Source organism: Ceratotherium simum, chromosome 7, assembly GCF_057802395.1.
Source record: "Ceratotherium simum simum isolate JZ-2026a chromosome 7, ASM5780239v1, whole genome shotgun sequence".
NCBI classification, from domain to species: Eukaryota; Metazoa; Chordata; class Mammalia; order Perissodactyla; family Rhinocerotidae; genus Ceratotherium; species Ceratotherium simum.
The window spans coordinates 32797996-32819942 of record NC_141906.1 but is presented as its reverse complement, the minus strand read 5'-3'; the positions used below and the strand labels follow the sequence as shown (position 1 = coordinate 32819942).

At 37.5% G+C, this 21947-nt stretch overlaps 1 protein-coding gene across 13 annotated transcripts in view; it reads right to left on the bottom strand.

The window, feature by feature from the left end:
* Nucleotides 1-988: 988 nt before the first annotated feature.
* EMSY (EMSY transcriptional repressor, BRCA2 interacting) overlaps nt 989-21947 on the bottom strand; it is a 90572-nt gene continuing 69613 nt past the window's right edge. For 9 of the 13 annotated variants that reach the window (XM_014790340.2, XM_087433474.1, XM_014790346.2 and 6 more), the window contains 7 exons: nt 16673-16837; nt 14790-14945; nt 13724-13765; nt 11020-11171; nt 8544-9107; nt 7066-7566; nt 989-3008 (listed from right to left, as the gene is read on the bottom strand). In XM_014790340.2, coding sequence (XP_014645826.1) covers nt 2814-3008; nt 7066-7566; nt 8544-9107; nt 11020-11171; nt 13724-13765; nt 14790-14945; nt 16673-16837 — 1775 coding nt within the window. In that variant the 3' untranslated portion in view covers nt 989-2813. The remainder of the gene's footprint in view (nt 3009-7065; nt 7567-8543; nt 9108-11019; nt 11172-13723; nt 13766-14789; nt 14946-16672; nt 16838-21947) is intronic. The other 4 variants (XM_004434020.3, XM_014790345.2, XM_087433475.1 and 1 more) reach the window with 3 other exon arrangements.

Here is a 21947-nt window from a genome sequence, read left to right as displayed (position 1 = left end):
AATACTATGATAAGCAAAAGAAGCCAGTCACAAAAGACCACATATTGTATGATTTCATTTATATGAAATGTCCAGAATAGGCAAACCCATAGAGACAGAAAGTAGTTTAGTGGTTGCCTAGGGTTGAGGTGCTGGGGGGGTGGGGTTCAGGGGTGATGGCTAAGTGGTACAGGGTTTTTTGGGGGGTTATACAAATGTTCTAAAATTTATTGCAGTGATGGTTGCCCAACTCTGTGAATTTACTAAAAACCACTGAACTGCACACTTTAAATGGGTGAATTGTACAGCATGTGAATTAATCACATGTGAATTAAAAGCTGTTTTTTTAAAAAAAAGTTCTCTAAGTTCACCATCAACTGCATCTGCAATATTAAGCATTTATCAAAGTTTACTTTAAACCAAATGGATTTTTCTTATCACTGCCTATAAGCTGTTAGGTTTCTAATAATTTTGTAGCATTTGCATCAAAATCTCTGAATATGTTTCACAGGGATGACTTAAAATTACATTTAATCTACGGACTTAAATAAAGGAAATACTAATAGATCCAATGCTAAGTCAGTAAAAGGATGGCTGGAGATCCACACAGCATCACCATCCAACCACTTAATCAAGAAACCTAAGAGTCACTCATTTCCTCCTTCCTTCAGCCTTTGCATCCATTTCATCAGCAGGAAGCCCAGTTTGTAAACTCCCTAAGTGTAGGATTTTGTTTATTCACTATAGTATCCCTGGCGCTTAGAGTAGTTCCTGGCACATACAAGATGCTTAATTAATATTTGTTGAATAGATTAGAAAATTCATGCTCTCCTTGAAATTAACACCTTTAAAGAAAAAGAAATTTAAATCCTTCATTTGATAATTTGTTATATATACATTAATTTTAAAAAATGTAGACTACGGAAGTTTCATTTGCCATTCTGGTTGCTGAAACATATTAAGGCTAAATTCTCAATGGGACACAGGTATGCTACACTGCCAGAATATGTAGAACATAATAACTTTATTCAAGTTTGCTCTTGTTACCTGATCCACGAATATTTAAAAGATATTTTATTTTATAAAAACTTACATCTGTAAGTAATGGATTGACCATAACAGAGGGCTTAACCTGGAATACATGGATAGGTTTAGGGGCCCATGAACCCTTAAAATTGTATGCAAAATCTAACATGTATACTGGTATGTGTATCTTTTTGGTAAGAGAGTTCATAGTGTAATTAGATCTTCAAAGAAGTCTATGACCCAAGAGGTTAAAAAATTACTTAACTAGAAACAGTCACGAAGTCTTTTAAACATGAATTTGTACAATAAAATAACATCCAACAGCTCCATCTATGGGTAAGTAATTTTCACCCAGTAGAAATAATCACAACTACCAAAGATCAGTGCATCTATGAATGCTTGTGTTTAAATCTTCAGTGTCACTCTAGTGGGGATTTATTAACTACAGTATCACAGTTTTTTTTTTTCCAGATATAGATGCAAAAATTAGGAGACTGTTGATGAATTCTACTTACAGTACTTCAGCACCAAAAAATTGGGCAGTTATGCTGATATATGTATGTACAGTTCAACATTTGTCAGTCTTAAAATGCTTATTTATAGTGAAATCTATATAAAACCGTTAAAAACTTTTCTATTTACATTTTTTAAAAAATGAAAAGTATAATTTCCTTTGCCACAACTTGTCAAAATTGACTCTTACCCTCCCACCCTCTCACCCCTCACTCTACTTGTGACAGACAGTGACCACAAGACCCAAACATATTGCTTAAACAAACTGTGTCCTAAAAAGGCAGAATGCTTAAAAACATTACATTTAGAACTGTAAATGAACTTTTTATACATTTCAAAGGGGGTTAAACAAAAGTATGTAAAAGTTTTTTCAAAGTCTCAATCCAACATGAATGTGCAATTTCAATGTTAAGATAGCATCATATGAATAATTTCTTTTCCTGAACATAACTGAACATTTCCTTTGGACCAGAAAACGTTTCTTTTCCTCTGCTTCAAAATGAAACATTTTCTCATAAGTTTTCTTAAAGGCGGGGAGGAGAGGGTGGGAGGTGGAAAGGGTAGGCAATCCTCGTTTACAGGAAATTTGTCAGAAGGAATATGGCCGACTTTGAAATGTTTACATTTAAATAAATAGAAGGCAAGTGTGCTGCCTATAGCACAAAGGAACAACAACACAATAAATTAGCATACAATTGGTGAGAATGTACAAGCCACCCAGAAAGCACTTTCCACTGGTTAGGGATCTGATTTCCACCATCCAACAAGGATTCTTTAATGCCAGTATTTTTCTAGTTATTTTATAAACTATGAATCAAGCAAATGTAAAATGTTAACCAATTCAACACTTGCAGGGATTTGCAAAAACATACAAGATTTTTTAAAAAACTGTTCCTGACACACTGTTTCAAAATACAAACTATTCACATTCTCCTTTTTTGATGGTGTTTTGCTCAGTAGAAGCCAGTTGAGGAACATTCACAGGAGAAGTTTCTTTCCACTGCAAGACAAACTTTTCCATCAGCCATGGTCCAACAGAGAAAGAACATCAGGTCTTATGTCACTGTAGATGTGCATCTTTTTTTTTTTTTTCCTTTTTAAAAAAGTACATTCCCCTGTGAGTTTTATCTTGTTTTAAAATGCTGCTCCAGCAGCAATTCTTGTTGAAACACTGCTGTTTCAGGGTCCGCAGCCTAAGCATGGGCAAAGTGCTCTCTTTAGACATCAAAATACAGGGCTTCCCTGGACACTTGGTAACCAAGTAGGTTTTAAAGTGCACTCCTGTGTCCAAAACACTAGGACCGTTCAGCAGAACTCTGAGAGGGGCTGGGCTCAGTTCCATCCTCTGTGCTACTGTCTATGTCCTGCTCCATTGCCGTCTCATCGTCATCCAACTGCTGACTGGTGAAGTTGTTCAGCTCAAGGAGCCCGCTGGGCTCTACTACCACGTTGGAGCTGGAGTGACAAGGAATAGCATACTGGGGAATGGCCTGGAAGAAAAGACACAGGAGAGAAGCTTAACGGTAAGAAAAGGTTAACAGAAGGATTTCCCCAACAACACTAAGGGAGGAAAACAGGAAATGGACATTTATTGGACAACTACTACACGCTAGGCACTGTGCTAGGTGCTTTCACATATGATATTCCTCTAAATCCCCACAACAACACTATAAGGAAACTATTATTCCCATTTTACAAATGAGGAAACTAAGAGGGTAAGTGACTTAAGGTCACACAGTTGGTCAGGGTTCAAATCCAAATCCTGTACAACTCAAAGTGATCTTTCCACTCCCTGATGGTTCCTCTTCTAACAAAAAAGGCTAAAGTCTGTGCCTAATTCAAGAGAAAGACTTTGAAGGACATTTTCATTTGATCATCAAGCAAATTTTAAATGTAAATGTAGTCAGATTTTGCCCATTATCATCTGCAAGATGATTAATTTGCTGATACCATAATATATTTTAAGCCCTTTGGCAACTCATTGGTAGTTCAAAGGGGAAGTTATTTGTTTGGGTCACACAGTAACAATCTTCATTGAAACTGAGGAGAGAGGACAAAACTATCTTTTAGATAATAAAAATACCAGCAGATAAACACATATTATGGCCACACTGCCCTGTCAAGATTCTTCTTTCTCATCTTTATTAAACATCTTTTTAAAAAGTTATCAGTTCGCATCATAGCCCTGCTTAAAACTCTACAATTGTTTCCTATTATACTTGCTATAAAATTGAACTCCTTACCATGGCTCCAGCCTATGCCAAACTCATTGGACCCTTTGCACTAATTCTTCCCCTCTTCCCGGAATACTCTTCCTTCAAATCTTTGCATGGCTGGTTCCATCCTGTCATCTGCATCTTAGCTCAAACGCTTAGTGTAAAAGGCTTCGAGAAGCCTTCCCTCTATGAACCATGAAACCAGAGTTCTGGCTTGGTCCCACCCGCTAGCTCTATTACATTCTGCTACATTTTCTTCATTGCATTTATCATCTGTTTGTTAAATTTTTTTCTTACCCTTAGAATGTAAGCTCCACGAGAGTGTGGAACAGAGTGCAGATCTTGACTATCTTTTTCACTGCTAAGACACTCAGGACTTTGAACAGGGCCTGGCACACGTTAGATGCTCAACAAACATTTGCCAAATGAATAATGTATCTTTAACATTAAAAACCCCAGAGTAAAGTTGAATACCAGCACTTTGCAAATATACCTGACCAAAACAACCTTCTACTGGGGGGAAATGTAAATTTAATTTTAACACTATCAAGAAAATATTGCAAGATGCCTAGGCATTGATTCTAAGGTGGTGGAGTTGTTTGTTTGTTTGTATCCCCCCCGCTCCATATAGCCAATCATTGTGAAAAAGCCTCAGGTAGGGTCAGGAGACCTGGATTTTAGTTCAGCTCTGGCTCTGACTTGCTGTGCATCTCTAAATAAGTCACTTCACTTCCTTGAGCTTTAGTTTAATCTTGTGTAAAATAAGATAGTTGGAGAAGATATGTTCTAAAGATCCTTGTGGTTCTAAAATGGAATGAATTCCACATATGTAGATTCCTTCAGAATAGAAGATACAGTCATCTTGTTTACTCCTCTATCCTCAGCACCTAGCACAGTGCCTGAAACAGAGATTAAACAATACATGTGGAATGAATGAATGAACAAATAAATGAAATACAGATAATCTGACTACAAAGAACAAAGCTTTTCATTCAAAGCATTTACTATCAAACACCCTGAATTTTTATATAACATTTTTCAAGGAATCAAAGCACTTCTGCAGACTTCCTTCACTCATCCTCATAGGTATTTTACTGAATCAGTAAAATCAACACGTCAGGTCAAAGCTAAGCATAACTAAGAATAAGATCTGAAAATGTTCTAACAATAAATTAATGATGATTATAATAACAGGAGCTATCTTTATTGAGTATTACACTATATCAGACACTTAAGCAGGTGCTTTATGTACATTTTCTCACTTAATTCTCAACAACTCTGTGAGTAAGTGTTATTGTTTCCACTTCATAGGTAACGAAACTGAGGTACAGAGGTTAACTCTCTTGCTCAAAGCCATAAGGCTGGTAAGGAGTATAGGTGAGATTCAAATCTAGGTATTTCTGACTCCAAAACCTTGGCTCTTAATCACTATGCTGCTCTTCCCTCTGACATAGCAACCTAGCATATGGTACACGCGAAAAGTTAGCTGAGTACTCTAAAGAGAACACACTCATTAGCTATCATCTTTTGATACATGAAACAAACTATATTTTTACCCCTGTTCATAAAGTACAGAAAATAATTTCTTTTTTTTTTTTTTTTTTAGATTTATTTATTTTTTCCCTCAAAGCCTCAGTAGATAGTTGTATGTCATAGCTGCACATCCATCCAGTTGCTGTATGTGGGACGCGGCCTCAATGTGGCTGGAGAAGCAGTGTGTCCGTGCGTGCGCGCCCGGGATGCGAACCCGGGCCGCCAGCAGGGGAGCGCGCACACTTAACCGCTAAGCCACGGGGCCGGCCCCGAAAATAATTTCCATATAAACGATCCAAAATCATTTTCAATCTAATGAGCATGCCAATTTAAACCCCCAGGAGCCATTGTAAATTTTGGTAAAAACAGTTAATAGCTACCATTTATTGGGCAATCACTAGGAGCCAAGTACTGTGCTAGGTGCTTCATCTCAGTTTTGTGTAATCCTTACGTCAATCATGTAAAGTAGGCTTTCTTTATTCCCATTTTACTGATGAGGAAACTAAGGCACAGTGAGGTTAAGCAGCCTTGACCAAAGTCACACAGTGAATGGCAAAGTCAGCAAACCATTCCTTTTCCACCATACCCTACCTCTTAGGGGAAAAAAAAACATAACAAATTCCTTTGTCAAGGATTATTTAATTTACTAACATTTGTTTTTACAAGGAAGAACAAATCATCTGAATAATTCAATGACCAGTCCTTTTTGCCTTTAAACACTTCTCCCATACTTAAGTTATATTGTATTTGGATTAATATTGATCAATTTGCATTCTCTCATAGCTTAGCATCATGGAAAAGGGAAAGTTTACCACAGGAACTTTCAAGTCACACAACAGTGAATCTATGGTAAATCCTAGACTATCCACATTTCAGTAAATCCAAATTCCCAATTAACTAAAATGTGCTGCTCTGATACCTTTCAAGCCATATATCAGCTTAGCAAAAAATGACAAATGTCAAGACAACAACCTGACAAGGAGAGAGGGGAAAAAAACACAACTTCTAAGGGTTAGTCTGGACTCATAATTCTTCAATCTTAATCTATTATGCATGATGACAGATGAGTTTTAGAATGAAGGAAATGTGAGGCACAGGAAGATCTACTGTCAATGAAGAATCCATTATGTTCACTAGCCTGTACTTACCAAGGCAGGACAGTAACCATAACAAGATTTTTCAATAACAATGATTGAAATAAAAAGCAAAGCTTTACAGTTAATCCCAAGTTAGACACAAAATTAAATTACTTAGAAACAATCTCTTATAACATGTTTCTCCAGACATGTCAGTTAATTAAGGTTTTATTGTCCTAAAAACCATAAATTTGGATCAAGATCAAGAACTGTGTTCTTCCAAGGAAAGGGTCCCTGAAATTAACTCGAAATAAAAGTGCAACCCAGTTATATCCCAGGAGTTTTTGAGCAAAGATTGAGAAGCCCCAAGTTTGACCCCAGGAGTTGTCAATCTTCTGGGTTGACTTGCTGAGGTAACACTGGCAAGTGGGGCTTGCATTTATTAATCAAGATGACAAACGGGCTCAGGGCCTTTCATTGTCTCTAAGGTGTGCTGTGTGACAATACCTATGAATTTTCTAGGACTCTATTTCCAGAAAATAAACATAAATTTGAATTACTTGTACTACAGGTATTAAGCCAAATTTGTCAAATGCCATCTCAAAGATTATCTCTGTGTCTTTGTGCCATCTTGGCTTGACTCTTCCTGTGACATTCCAAAACACACCAAACCCACAAGCCCCAAGATGCCCAAGATTTCTCATGTTCCTTCCAAGTCTTACCTGGATGATAATTTCTGCTGGGCTCTCTTCAGCTTTCTTTTGGCCTATATTCTGAATACGCATGAACTGGCCTGTTGTAGGCACTCCTGGCGCATCGATTTTCCTTGTCGTTAAGGGAGGGCCAACAGCAGATGGACTTGAACAGGACTCTCTACATTTCTGTTGCTGGGGAGTGGAATTCGCCATCCCTGCCACCACCACGTGGGTGGAGGGTAATGATCCTGCGTCACCAGTGAGCATACTAGTGGCAAGAGCCTTCTTTGGGGGATCCACTACCATATGCTCTACATTTGTATCAATCTGAGCTTCCATCAAAGACATTTTCAAAATGTCTGACATTGCTGTCTTCTCAGAGGCCTGAATGGGAGATATGCTTGTAACTGGTGATGTCAGCTTAGGCACAGAACTGCCACCAGTTATCTTTGTAACTGTAGGAGGCTGGCGCCCCTCAAAAGTTATCTTTGTAACAGAGGATCCTTGGGTTATAATTGGCTGCTCCACCTGAAAACAAATTGGGGTTGTGTGTGTTACAGCTACATTTCTTTGAGAAAACCTATCAAATACCCCAGACAATATGGCAAAAGAAACATTCGTGCGGTATACTAGGAAGACATTTTGAAGCTCGATGTTTTAATAAGAGGGCTGGATGGGAAAGTATCTGGTTACTTTTAAGGAACCTAGGGAAAGAGGAAGGGTTGAAAGAACCTTTGTTCAGCCAGCCAAGGTTCAGAGCAGTAAAGGAAAAAAAAAAGTCACAGCAGCCTTGTTTTCCTTTGGGATTTATATCCCCACACAGTACACCTTCAACCCGTCTCAAATTATTTCATATAATCTTCAGCTTTTTAAAATAAAAAGAAGCGTTTTGTTCTTTTCAATCTTTTGCTTCAAAATACATTTATACAAACATATTCTCTATATATATATGTATTTATAATATACACATACACACATATATATCACTCCAAAGCCACTGATTTTCCCTAACGTAATTTTTCTTTCAAATATCCACAGAAAATTCCTCTGCAATCTAGAAGATAAATTTATCAACTAGATGGTGATGATGTAAACTACAAAGGAAGATGTTCAATAAAGCTCCTTAAAAGACTGTAGTTTACTTAGCATTACTGCCACAGAAATAAGAGTTTACAGGCACGGAAATAAATATTTTATACCTAAAAAATAAAAATAATTTAGGCGTATCGCTTCTATGCACTGTTGATCAATGCTGAAGTGATTTCATTAAAAACTGCCTGGAAAATCAAGTTCTGAGTGCTATGCTTTTTTTTCTTCCTATATTAACATGTGCATTTCTTTCCTAATGTCAACCTTCTGATAGGGTAAGGTAATACCAGCGTAATGAGGCTTTTGAGTTTCCTTTTGCCAGGAGAAAGCACTGCTAATCACGATAGGGTCGTGATGTTCTCATTTTTTCCGTGAACAGAGAAGTTTAACTTTGCATGCTATCAATATTCTGTTACCTGGCTTGCCGGCTGTTTCTCAGACGAGGCTGGGAGTGGCATTTGGCTCTGGGGGGTTTGGGGTTGCACGTAGATTTTTGGTTGGTTCGGAGCCTGCTGCAGTTTAGGGAGCTGCTGCGTGGTTTTCACTGCAAGCACCTGTACTACAGTTTGCGGGGGCTGTGCCATTAAGGTAGGAAGTTGCCTGTCTTTGGCCACCATGGGATGCTGTGTGTGCTGTACATCTGGCTTGGGCTGTGCTTGTTCTTGCTGGAGAGGGGTGAGTTTTTGATGCCTGATGGAAAGCTGGGGCATCTGCGGGAGTTTGTGTTGAAGCTGGTCTGCCTGCAGGTGGATGGTCTGCTTCTGTTTAGTCTGGAAGCACTGCAGAGTTTTCACTTGCAGCTGAGTCTGTTCCAGCTGGGGCTGGCTAAGTTTCTGCTGTTTAGCTGACTGTGACTGAGTCAGGGCAGATCGGTAAAACAGACCTGTCTGAGGGTCTAAAGTGTCCATCTCTTCAACCTCGCCCTCCTCAGTTCCAAGTTCCTCGCTGTGTTTGGTAAAAGCAGTGTGACTGCTTAACGCCTGAGTAAAAAAGGCACAAAGTAAGAATGAAATAAGAAAAACACCTACGTTGCTAAATTTCCTCAGACTGGAAAAGACTTGGTTACAAGATTCATTCAAAAATTTTCAGAAGGCAGAGCCTAAAACGACTAAGAAAGCTCAAGGTTTCTAAACCTAAAGGGGGCTTTAGATTGAGACTCTTGTAATTTCAACTCTCAGACATTAAGTACTGCAAAAACTGGTCTACTCACTTCTATATGAAAAGTCCTAGAGGGCCCAGAACTTATAGATAAGAATAAGGTTGCCCTGTAAGCACAGCCCAACACAGAAAAAGGAAAGGCTCCCTGGCTCAGGACACAGCTCTCCAGCCTGGTCATCAGAGATGTTAACCCGTCCAAAGAAAGAATGCAGTAACCAAGGAGTGAGGCTTCCAGAGAAAAGCCAAGGTCCAGAGAAGCCCACTTTGGCCGTGTGCGCCTCCAACGCTGTCCAGAAGGTAAGAATTGTCTGAGGGACAATTCCCATCCCAGTCCCCACAGACAGCCTCTCTGCTCAGAGTGGAGATGGCTCATCAGATTTCACCAAGGTCGGCATGAAGAGCCCTCTGCACGAGCCCTCCTTGCCCCTTTGCTCAGATTCCAGGCCCATCAGGCAACAGCTTCCTGGACACCTGGCTCCCAGGAGGGAAGGAGACTCGGAGGGGACAAGAGCACTCCTGTCCTCGAAAGGGAGATTGCCTGGTGTGGGTTATAACAGCGTTGGGCGGAGGCATCGATCTTGAGTGACATGGGTAGGGCCAGCCTGTCTGACCTTTCTAGGTGTCTTGAGAAAAGTCAACATCAGGACCAACCAGATGAGGGCCAAACTCCAGGCTGAGATCTGACACTCAGCAAAATCTCTGGCCATCTGGCTTCCTTCAGTGACACAAGATCCACCCCAACCTCATCCTTCCCACTGCCTTGTCATATACTACACCTCCACTCTAAACTTTAAAACTTTGAGATTCAACTGAAACTCTCTCCTATCCCTTACACATGCAGGTTTTTAATTTAACAGTTCCCTCATTGCCTTTCAGGTAGTCTACCTACAATTAGGGTCAACTAGTCGAGTGATGGTGATTTATGTGACTACTCATGATAAGTCATGCTTAAATCTGATATCTATGATATCACTTTCTAATAGAGGCAGGACGCTTTGGGTTTAAATCCTGGCTCTGCCACCCAGGATAAGTTACTTAACTTCTGTGAGCATAAGTTTCCTCATTTGTAAGAAGGATAATAGACCCACCTTGCAGAATCATAGTGAGAAGCAAACAAGTTAATGTATTTAAAACTCAAAGCACAGTATCTGACACAAAATCAACTTAACATATTTTTTCCTTTTCCCCATTGCCCTTGATATCAGATTTTCTGTTTTATATTAATTCATTCTCCTTCCTATTGAGTCTCTTCCTCCTTAATTGGTCATATATAGTAAAAAAAAAGTCAAATATTTATTTACCTTCTTATTCACAATGTTCCCCTGAGGATTCATTATAAAAGCAAAGTGTAAAACAAACAAAAAACTCAAACAAACAGCTAAACAAACCAACTTCTATTTCATTTGAAAATCTTACCTCCATGATAAATTCTTCCATAACAGTAAAATATACAGAAACAGTGACCAATTAATTCTGAGGTCACAGATTCATCTAGATAGCCTCGCCCTATTGAAATGTTAAGAGTTCATAGAAGATCCAAGAACACTATTTCTTAATTACTTTCCAGTGTTAAGACTATAAATTCACTTCCTCTACTCACTCCTCACAGACAAAAGGATTACACAAACACTCTTCGATTCAGTTATTTCCCCTCTTTTAATAGGAGATTAAAATGAACCTTATTTCAGGAAGGAGGCAGTTATAGAAGGTAAGAAGAAAAAGAAGAGATACAACCTGCTGCATAATGTGGGTGATTGCTCCAGGGGAAGATGCCGGGATGGACTTCACCACCACCGAAGTCTGTGTTGCGGTCTGTGACTGAGCCACATGCTGGAGCAGGGTCCGCTGGGGCTGGGAGGGCTGTTGGGGCTGGGAGCGATGGCTGACTGAAAATAGAGGAAGTGATGATATTTCCCCCGAAATCACCACAGCATCTGTAACCAGTAGTCATTTTAAACAAATGTCTGTGAGACTGCATCACAGAGAAAATGAAGTAATGTGAACTAGGAGGCAGACGACCAGAGTCTGCCCGTCTATGAGCTGTGTGACTCTGAGAAAGTCACTTATCTTCTCTGAGACTCTGTGTCCTCATCTGTAAAATGGGAATAACAGAGCTATTATAAGGATGAGATGAGAAATATATGAGGAAGCACTGTGAAAACTAATATCACAAAGGAGGAACAAACCCCTTAAAGTTACATCCTCCTGTGAGTTGTACTCATTTTCTCCAATTACCTTTACCCCATTAGGGAAAGAAAACAAAATCAGTTTCTGTAATTGAACCCCAGACTAATATCTTTAAGGATAGTAAGACAATACAAGTTCTTGAATCTCTTGGTCCCAGTTCCAAATGCAATACAAAACCAGAAGCATTCACTCCTTTATATGAAGTGACACTGTTTCACAGGCTTCTAGTTTCTAAAGATGTAAAGGGTCAAGATGATACTGCGGATAGAGAACTGGACGAAGAGTCACATCTGGATTCTGTCCCACTCTGTCCCCAATCAGCTATGAGAATTTGAAGACGTCACAAGCTCTACTAACCTCTAAAACTGAGAGGTTTTATTTTGTTTGTTTGATTTTTGGGTTTAATGGGATAATAAAAATTTCTGTTTCTACTCCAAAGAGGACCAAATGAAGTAGTGGATTGAAAATGGCCCTTAAGTACTAAAATATAAAGTTAACAAAAGAATAGAAAAATCAGTGTTCTTTCATCTTCTCAAATTTAGCTCATCTGACACAAATGGGTGAGAGTACAGTGGAGGAACAACCCCACTTCTTATTTTCTTGCTACAAAGGTCCCATGGAATAAACTATGCATTTATATTTACATTTTTTTATAGACGTATAACTATACATCTACATTGATACCAATCTATCATTTTTTCCAGCCTCAATTTCAACTTTTTAAACAGTATAAATATTCACCACTTCTTATTCTACAGAGCTTTAAAAATGCTTATAGTTACCGGGAAACCAACTTTTTGAACCAGGAACAGAGTAAAACAAATCTGTAAAATTAGCTAAGGATTTTGAGACTATCAAAACTCTCTCAATAATCCATGATTCTAATGCTCATATATCTCAATTTACAATTTAAAGCAGTAGTGGTTCCATACTTAGAAAAGTCATAGTGAGGTGTCCAAGGGTAAGATGATCACTACAGAAATCCATATAAAAGTGCCATTTATGTATTATAGTCATGCGTCACTTAACGACAGGGATACGTTCTGAGAAATGTGTTGTTAGGCAATTTTGTCATTGTGTAAACATCACAGAGTATACTTACACGAACCTAGATGGTATAGCCTAGTACACACCCAGGCTATATGGTACTAATCTTATGGGACCACTATCGTGGTCCGTCGTTGACTGAAATGTCATTATGTGGCATGTGACCGTAAAGTAGAGAACTTGAAAACTAGTGAAATATAAACAAGCTTTATTTATTTTTATAATATATTCTATCTATATTCACAAATATAGATTTTCTATCGCTGCTATACATATGTCTACATGTGATATAAGAGATTATAGGCAGCATCACCAGAATTCTTTATAAATGGACTACAGTATCTTACTGTATTTCACAGTATGCTTTATATGTATATTTTAAATTATAACAGTTAATAAGATCTTCCATATGTGCTCAACCAAACTAAAAAAAGGGGAGTCAGGGTTTATATTAAAACAACTATTAAAATCATTACAACATGACTGAGTAGGAGAAAAGACAAATCATACTAACATTTAAATTAAGCAAGCAAATTAATGAAGTTTTCTATTGATGGAAGCATCATCAGAAATGAATGACATTTGAAAAATTAATAATAAATTAAAATTTTCTGATGAAACTATCAGATTATATGGAACACTTCTACTGCCCATACTAATCTTCATAATTATTACATTAAATTTTTTTATTAAGAAATGAAATGGATTTAATAGATCAACTAAAATCATTTAAAAATCATCCTCATTCAAGATACTATAAATCTCTTCATAGTAATTCCCCAGGAGTGCAGGAGAGTTAGAGAAAAGTAACACCCACTGCAGGGTAATAAAAGAGGCCAGGGCCAGAAAGCTGGCTTTGAAGTCAAAGAAAATGCTCATTGTGGCTGAGGATATGATGGGAGGAGATTATGGAAGCAGGTCACAGAGTGAACATTTGGAAAACAGCTGAAGTGACCTTAACTGGGCCATAAACACCATAAACAGTCACTCACTTATTTAAAAAACTCATATTTTCCAGTGTCAAACTGCTCATTTCTGAGAAGGAATCCCACTATTCTGCAAAAGGAAAATCTCTCTCCCTTTCACTGAGTGGAGCTTACCTTTCCTCTACCAGATCACAGTAGAGCGCATCCATTTAAGTGGTTCCCCCCAAAACAATCATCTTTTACCTTAATTATACTACAAATGGATGCACACCACTTACCTAGAAGGGGAAAAGCAACCTCTGTCCCCTCATCAGTGCGTTCTGAAAAGGATAAGGGAAGAAATCATAGGTCTTTTTATCTATTTACCATTTGATGACCTAGTCTATCCCAGAGGTTAATACTGATTTCCCCACATACTGCCTGCCCTCTGCTTTACTTAGCATTCTGCTAAATATCTCTTAAAAAAGATGTTAGATGGCTTTCCATAATCTTTAACTAGATTTTTCCTTTTAGCAAATTAACACATTAATCTTAATAACATCTCCTAAAATGATGCCAAAGAATTCCTTTTCCGCTTTGGTATTTACATCCTTCAAATATTTGTAACTTTATGTTCTCTTTTAATCACTGCTTAAGAAAACTTAAGACAGGTGTTCTTTACATATTGCCTCATAAGTCATCTCTCCTAACCCCTAATTATTCACATTACTACTCTCTGAACTATTTCAAATTTCGAGGTAATGAAGTGTCCAAAACAGAAAGCAGTATTCCAGGTGTGTTCTCACCAGAATATGAGAGAAAGAATCTATTATCCTTCCTGCTCCACTTCTCTATATATGCCATCCAAAAAACTCGTTAGTGTTTTGCTGCCAGACCACATTTGAAACAAATACCTAATTTTCTTTCCACCAGAACCTCCTAAGTATTTACAAGGATTTAAAGTTTTCCACATTTTTTTTCTTTACATTAAAAAAAGAGTTGGATTTTGTATCTTTTTTCTCCCTTGACCCACCTCCCCTCCCCTAAAACTAAAAACTTCAGTTGCATAAAAATATTTATTCTTAGATAAAAGATATTTAACTGTTACCCTATATTCACAGATGTTATTTATGGCCAACCTCCAGTTTTATATTACTTGCAACCTTTGTAACAACCTATTGATTTTTCTCCCTAGTCATTAAAGATACTTGAAGTAAATCCCAAGGACAATGTGAATTTGCTCTTAGAGCAAACTGGAAAAGATCTAGAAATACAAAAAAATATATTCTCCCCCAAAGAACCACCCCATGAAATCCAGACAGGTAGCTCTCCTACCTTAATACTACTTTGTAAAAGGACACCTACCAGTAGTGATGTATTCAGCAACTAGTTCTGACTCTACCACAGCAATTGATGGACTCTCAGGAGAATGTCTCTTTTCCTGGGTCATCTGAATAGGTACTGCCATTTGACTCAAGTCAATAGTGGGTTGTCTTGGTTTAGATTCCAATTTTTCCTTTACTGCATAAAAAAGTCAGGGGAAAAGTTAACTTTTATTACAAACAAGTACCAAAACCAGAGTTGTCCATGGGAATAATGAACCAGATCTCTGGGGTGCCACACTGGCAGTGACTAAGAAGACAGTAAGTTGTAAAGAAAAAAAGAGACTGCTATGTATGGCTGTAGAGTGCACAACTTGTGCAACCATACCCAGCAGCCTAGCAAGAAGGACACATATGCAGTCAGACCAAAATCCCCCCCATTATCACTAGGCCAAACAACTGGGTCTGTTTCTCTTGTACACACCTCCCTTAGATCATTTCCTTTACCCTTCTTCAAGGTAGTCCCTGGTATTCTTGAGTTTACCAACCTGAAAACAAAGGGTCAATAAGAAGTACACAGCATGATTTGCTCTAGGGCATGCCTACCCAGAATAGCATAACACAGTGACAAGTTTAATTTGATCTATTAGAATTCAAGATGATCTCCAAAGAAATGGTACAATGTCAATGACTCAAAGAATAAAAATTTTCAGTGTTAGGAAAAAATGGCCCTTCTGTTCCTGCAAAAATGTGTTACGGAATGGTCTGGAATCAAAGATGGTTTCCATGGATAGATTTACTTTCTATCTTATCACTTTTTCTACAAAATCCACTCATTTGGTTTCCACCCTCTATAAGGCATTAATGGAAATGGCTGAGTATGTCAAAGTCAAGGAGCTGAGCAAATGCCTAAGGCCAACAATAACACCAACAGAAAGATTAACCAAAGACTTACATTAAATGCAAGTGTTCTATGGGTAGTGTGGAATGGATACTACAACAAACAGTAACCAGTAATTAAGTCCACTGAATGATCATTCAGATTATTCCCATCAAGCATATAACGTGACAAAATCAAGATAATCATTTAAACAAAGAAACCAAAACAAAACCAAAAGAATACTAAAAGTCACCCCACAAGTAGAGAGGACATTGAACTAGGAATCAAAAGACGTGGAATCTCACTCCGCCACTAACCAATTGGGTAACCTCTCTAGATCTCAGTTTGCTTAACCATAAAATGAAAGGGTTGGATGAGATCATCGATAAGGTCCCTTAAATACTCTGACAATCTTTGAACCTATTATAATACAATAAAGTCAGTACTATAACTAACACAGTTTTGCCTAGAGTTTATCAAAGATATATAGTAACTAGAAATACTGATAGGATCTTATTAAATGAGTATAGCTTTGCATGGAAGCTCAAGTGGTTAAATTATACAAAGAATATGAAGATAAAATTAAAACAAATTAGAATGCTAGCAAGGGCCATTAATGATGTTTTATGACCACAAAACTGCCCCACCAAAATCAAGGAGGATGGCAGGGGCCCTTCAATTCTGCCTCCTACTATTCTTGAAGAGAACCGGCAACTACACTGCATGGATCCTTGTGCTTAGAATGATAGACCTACTCCTTTCTGGTGACAAGAGGCAACAGGATTGTCCATTTTAAGCAGAAGACAGAGAAGAAAGAGCTCTGCCATTTTTTTCTTCTTTCTACTGACTATAATCTCTCTTTCAGTACTCCTGTGCACATCTTAATGAACTGACAAGTAAACAGACTGCACCAATGAATACAGACAAGTCCAGAGGGGGGAAATGTGCTCAAATAATAACAAAGAAAATATAACAGTGGTAGTATTTTAGCACAACCCATCTCCAGAGAAAACATGCTTCATTCAAGTGAGCATGTGAGTTCATACCTGTTGTCTGTTGGAGTTCTAACAGAGCTTTGATTGTTGAAGTAGCTGATTGTGATTCACTGGATACATCCTGATAAATTATGGTGGGGCTAGTCTCCATTGCAATCTCATGTTCTGACCAATCCTGACGCCGGGAAGCAATTACATGAACTACAGGCTGGGAATCTGTTTTATATTAGTTAAAAAAAAACAAACCCTATAAACAAAGTTTGTCTTAAAAAAAAAAACAATTTGTTTTTTTATCTTTGTATTTACTGTAAATTTCATGCTTTATCTCCCCAAGAAGACTGTAAGCCTCCAGAGGGTATAATGTCTTTCATGTCTATATTCACTTATTCATTCATTCATTGATTCAACAAACTGGGCACCTATGTGCCAGAGTCTATATTCCACATTGAGGATATAAAAGAGCTCACAAAATAATCAGAGGATGCTCAAGAAGCACACAATCTGGTTGGGGAGACAGACATGTAAAAAGACAAATTACAATTCAATGTGCTAATTGCTATAATATAGGTGTGCATTTGTGTAGGTGTGTGCATGTTTGTGTACAGTAAGAACAAAATGCTGTAGGAGTTTTATTTTCCCCAATGCACCTGAAAATGTGTTCTGTATTACAACCTGAGCATTCAGTCAACACTTATTGGATGGCTGAATTACTGAAAGGAAATCCTGTCCACCAACAACAAGAATGGATAGATAATCTAGAAGCAGCATGATATAATAGGACACATATAACATTTAGAGTTCGAAGTCAGGTTACAGCCCCAACTCTATCAATTATTAACAAGTTGATTCTTTGGGTCTTAGTATCATTATTTCTAAAATGCCAATAATAAAATTACCTATCTCACAAGATTTCTGAGGATATAATGAAATGATATATGTAAAAGAGCTTTATAAACTATGAAGGACAAGAGAAATGTTATTATTGTTGTGGTGGTGGTGGCCTGAAAGTTCTCAATTCTAAGACTTTTTATTAAGTTTCAAAACAAATTACAGCCCTAATTCAAAGCTTATTATATTCATGATATACAGGTATGCATGTAAACACTAAATGTGCATCAAATCAAGCAACAAATTATTTATTGAGTTTCCCATCTATAGAATAAGCAGGTTGGACTAGACTAGTGTTAAGTCCCTAAACTCCTTTGTCCGAGACACCACACAGGAAATTATGTAGGATATAAAGGCATGACCCCTACTCCCAAGTTTAGATTATAATGGAAGAGACATAAAATAAAGATATACATATAGCTTTGTATTTTGGGGTAAAATCAAACGCTTAGAAAAAGACTGCTTTGAATTGGAATGGTCAGTGAAAGCATCACGGAAGAATAAAAAGAATTCATGTGGCCCAAAAAACAAGAATAAATACAACAGAAGTTCAACCTTCTATAAACCTCATATTTTTGAAAATCACAAAGTTGTCCAAAAAGGTTGGGGAAGGGGGAACGACTCTTCAAAAAAAACAGCCTTCCCAAAAGAAAACAAAATCAATATATAATAGATATGAAATTTTTAATTACCATTAACAAACTGTATTTTCCCCCAAAAAACACTGGGTAGGATATACGCCACACCAGAGATGTATAATTTCCATTAAACTTCCAAAAAAATCTAGAAGATTGAAGGACACTATCCTGCAATACCAAATGCCATGTGAAGCATGTAACTGTTTTTCTTTACTCAAAGTAGATATATAGAATTTAAACTTAAGAGAGCTGATTATATTAGGGAATCATTCTTTTTATATAACCTAAGTTCTCAAACTTAAGAAATTTTCATGATGATATAGGTACCCTTTGGTTAGGTGAGAGAACCTTTGGGCAATAACTTTGCAACCTAACTGTATACGAGACATTGAATACCGAGAAGAACACAAGGATTGCATTTATACAAAGATAAGGTAGAAAGAGACTGGAAAAGGAAAACAAATTTCCACATGGGAGCACCTATCAGAGACATCACCCCAAATAACATCATCCTGTAGGGACTGGGGAGACTGCTCACTCTTTCTGCCCATACTCAGAAAGAGTAGCTGACCATCACAAAGTATCACTGCAGCAACCCCAACAGCTGTGACACAGAATGAGAGCGTGAACCTAGACATAAAAACATTCCTTGAGTGATTTCCTCTCTACTTTTGGCTTATGCTTAGACTAGATAAATCTACCACCTATCAAGTCTGATGCTGGGGTCAGAGTACAATGACTGAGACACCAGGAGCCTGATCTCACAGTACCATTTCATCATGTAGTTTGCATCCACCTAGACTTCCCTTTCTCTCTTGAGGATGGTGGCTTGCTCACCTTCAGATATCTTTCCCAACAGGTCACTTAACAAATACTTATTGGACATAATACTACAGGTTAGGTAGTAGAGATACACACTGTATTGTTATATCCAAAGACAGACTCAGGCATCTCTATGGAAGAATGTTTCCTATGTCTTTACTATAAAAGTCCTATATCATACTTTCATAGAATTGTAAGACCTCTCAGTTAGAAAGGATCTAAAAGTTCATCTAACACTATCATCAATCCTATGCTAAAATCTTCACAACAATATCCCTGCCAGTCTAGAAACTCCAGCATCAGAGAACTCACTACTTTCCAAGACAGTTTCCTTCCATTCTGCACAGTTATGACACTGGAAAAATTTCTTACATGGAGTGGAAATACGTCTTCCTGTGACTTCTACCCAATGGTTTTAGTTTCCATCCATGTCTCCACAAAGACCAATTCTTTTTCCTCTTTCACATCACAGTCCTCAAGGTAACTGACAACAGCTCCCATGTCCCCTCCAATCCAACCCTCATCTTCTCTTCTCCATAATAAATCTCCTGTCTCCACCAACCATTCCTCATATAAATGATTCTCAGATGTCTTACACATCTAAACCATCTCTTCTAAACTATATCCCTTCTACGATGTAATGTGTACCTTCTCCCTGAACTAGTCATAAAGCCCAAGGCCTTCACAGTATTTAATTGCCTAGACAGCATCCCCCAAAATGTTCCAGAGAACATCAGTTCCTCAAGATGTTCTGCAAAAGAAGGGTTCCATGTCAAAAAAATTGGGGAGCATTTTATATTACATACTCCACTCTTCATCTTTCACAACATATATTAGCAGCACATAACGGCTCTGAAATAAGTTATGTTTTGCCTAATCTGGATTTATTTCCCACCCTTACCATGACATACCAAGATCACAAAGCTTCTGGAAAAATCATCCTAGAAACCCAAGTTGCGGCCTACTTAAAGCAATGTCTTTACAGAATGCATTTTTGTATCTGCCTCATGCCTTGTTCCATCTTAAATCCCTACCCTTGGTTTTATCTCCTTGTACTCTTCTATTTTACTTCGCATAATCTTATAGTCTATCTAATCCATCTTAAAACTTTCTGGAAATAAACAATATAAATAAATAAATCTTTAATATTTTTCTCTCTTTTTTTAAATATGGAACCCAGTAAGGCTAGACTATTTCCAAGTGAGAAAGGGAAAAAAAGAAGATCCAATTAGGAAGGAAAGCTCAGGAGCTATGGAAGGGATATGGCCCAAACTTCAGTAAGTGACCCACAAAAGCACAGCCTTGATCCACTAGGCTTGGTCACCTAGCTATCTGTCAATATCTAAAAACACTCCAAGTACATACCACTTAAAAGGCCCATCCGCAAGGTTAAGGGGGACCCCAGAAAGGAAACAATATTTTGGACTCAGGTGACAAAAATAAGTTTATAAGGCTGAAGCTTAACCCTATGCCACAGTTACTATGGTTGCTGTTTTGCTGTTTGTTCATTCAGTGAAACTTTTACTAAATGTCTACTTAGTGCTAGTTAACCTGTTTGCTAAATATTGGATATACAGAGATGAATATGATCCTTGCTCTTGAGAAGCTAGTAGCCAAGTGGAAAAGAAAACAATTGTAATAAACCAACAATCAAAAAGTACAAAATAAAATGATCAATGATAAAATAGCTGGTAGTATAAAGCAATTTTGGAAGCGTAGTGTAGAAGGAATTATGAACCTTCCCAAGGTATTCAAGGAAAGCATGACAAGGTGAAGCTGAAAATCTCTATTTTATCCTGTGAGGCAACAGTTCAGGAATAAAGTATAAGGCCTAAACTGCTCCTCCTTGGGGGTGGCAGATGGTAGGGAAAGTTGAGAAACAATAAGTAGAATCAAGAAATTTCCATGGCATAAAAGACATCCTTATTCCAGTATTTGTGTAAGGGAAGTCGACAGAAAAAGGATCTGTAGTCAAGAAAAGGTTGATTCTTTCTTACAGTAGAATGTCAACTATCAAATATATAAAGAATAATGGACTTTAGAAAATCATTCATGGATGTTCAAACTAGTAAATAATTGTTTGATGAGGAACATGGTATTTATATAGTCTCAAAGTATCTCCCCACAAATTACTATTAATTTCAAAGGGAAATATGGCAACTTTGTAATGCAAAGAACTGGAAGACATCGCCTTAACGCAGTGATGAACATTAACATCATCAATATTGAGACAAACTGACATCACATGCCTCTTGATAAGACAGAACTAAGGACATAACCTCACATCTGTGGAATTCCTGCTGAATCTAATCACGAGGAAACATCAGACAAAACCAAACTGTAGAATATTCTACAAAGTAACTGATCTATACTCTTCAAGAATGTCAAGGTCAAGAAACACAAAGAAAGGCTGAGGAACTATTCCAAGTTAAAGGAAAATAAAGTGCCATAACAATTAAATGCAAGTAACAGCCATGCAGCATCCTGAATTGGAATGTGGACTGGGGGAAAACTATAAAGAACATTATTGAGCTGCTGATGACATTTGAATGGATTGTAGATTACAGAATTGTAAAGTTAAATTTCTTGATTTTGATGACTGTATGGCAGTTATGAAGAAACTAACCTTTAAATAATACAAACCTACAAATTTTAAGTATTTAAGGGTAAGGGACATCATATCTACAACTTGCTCTCAAATGGTTAAGAAACTTAAAAATTATAAACACACAGAGGAGTAGAAAGAGAGTCAACAACAAAGCAAATATGGCAAAATGTAAACAAGTGGTGAATCTAGGTAACGAGTTTACACAGGAGTTCTTTTTACTCTTCTTGTAACTTTTTTGTAAGTTTGAAATTACATTAAAAGAAAGTTACTGAAAAGGGGAGGGGGAGCTAAAAACTACAAAAGCAATATAAAGGAAAAATGGACAGCTATGTAGTACTTACATTCCCAGTAGATGTGACCCACATATAGT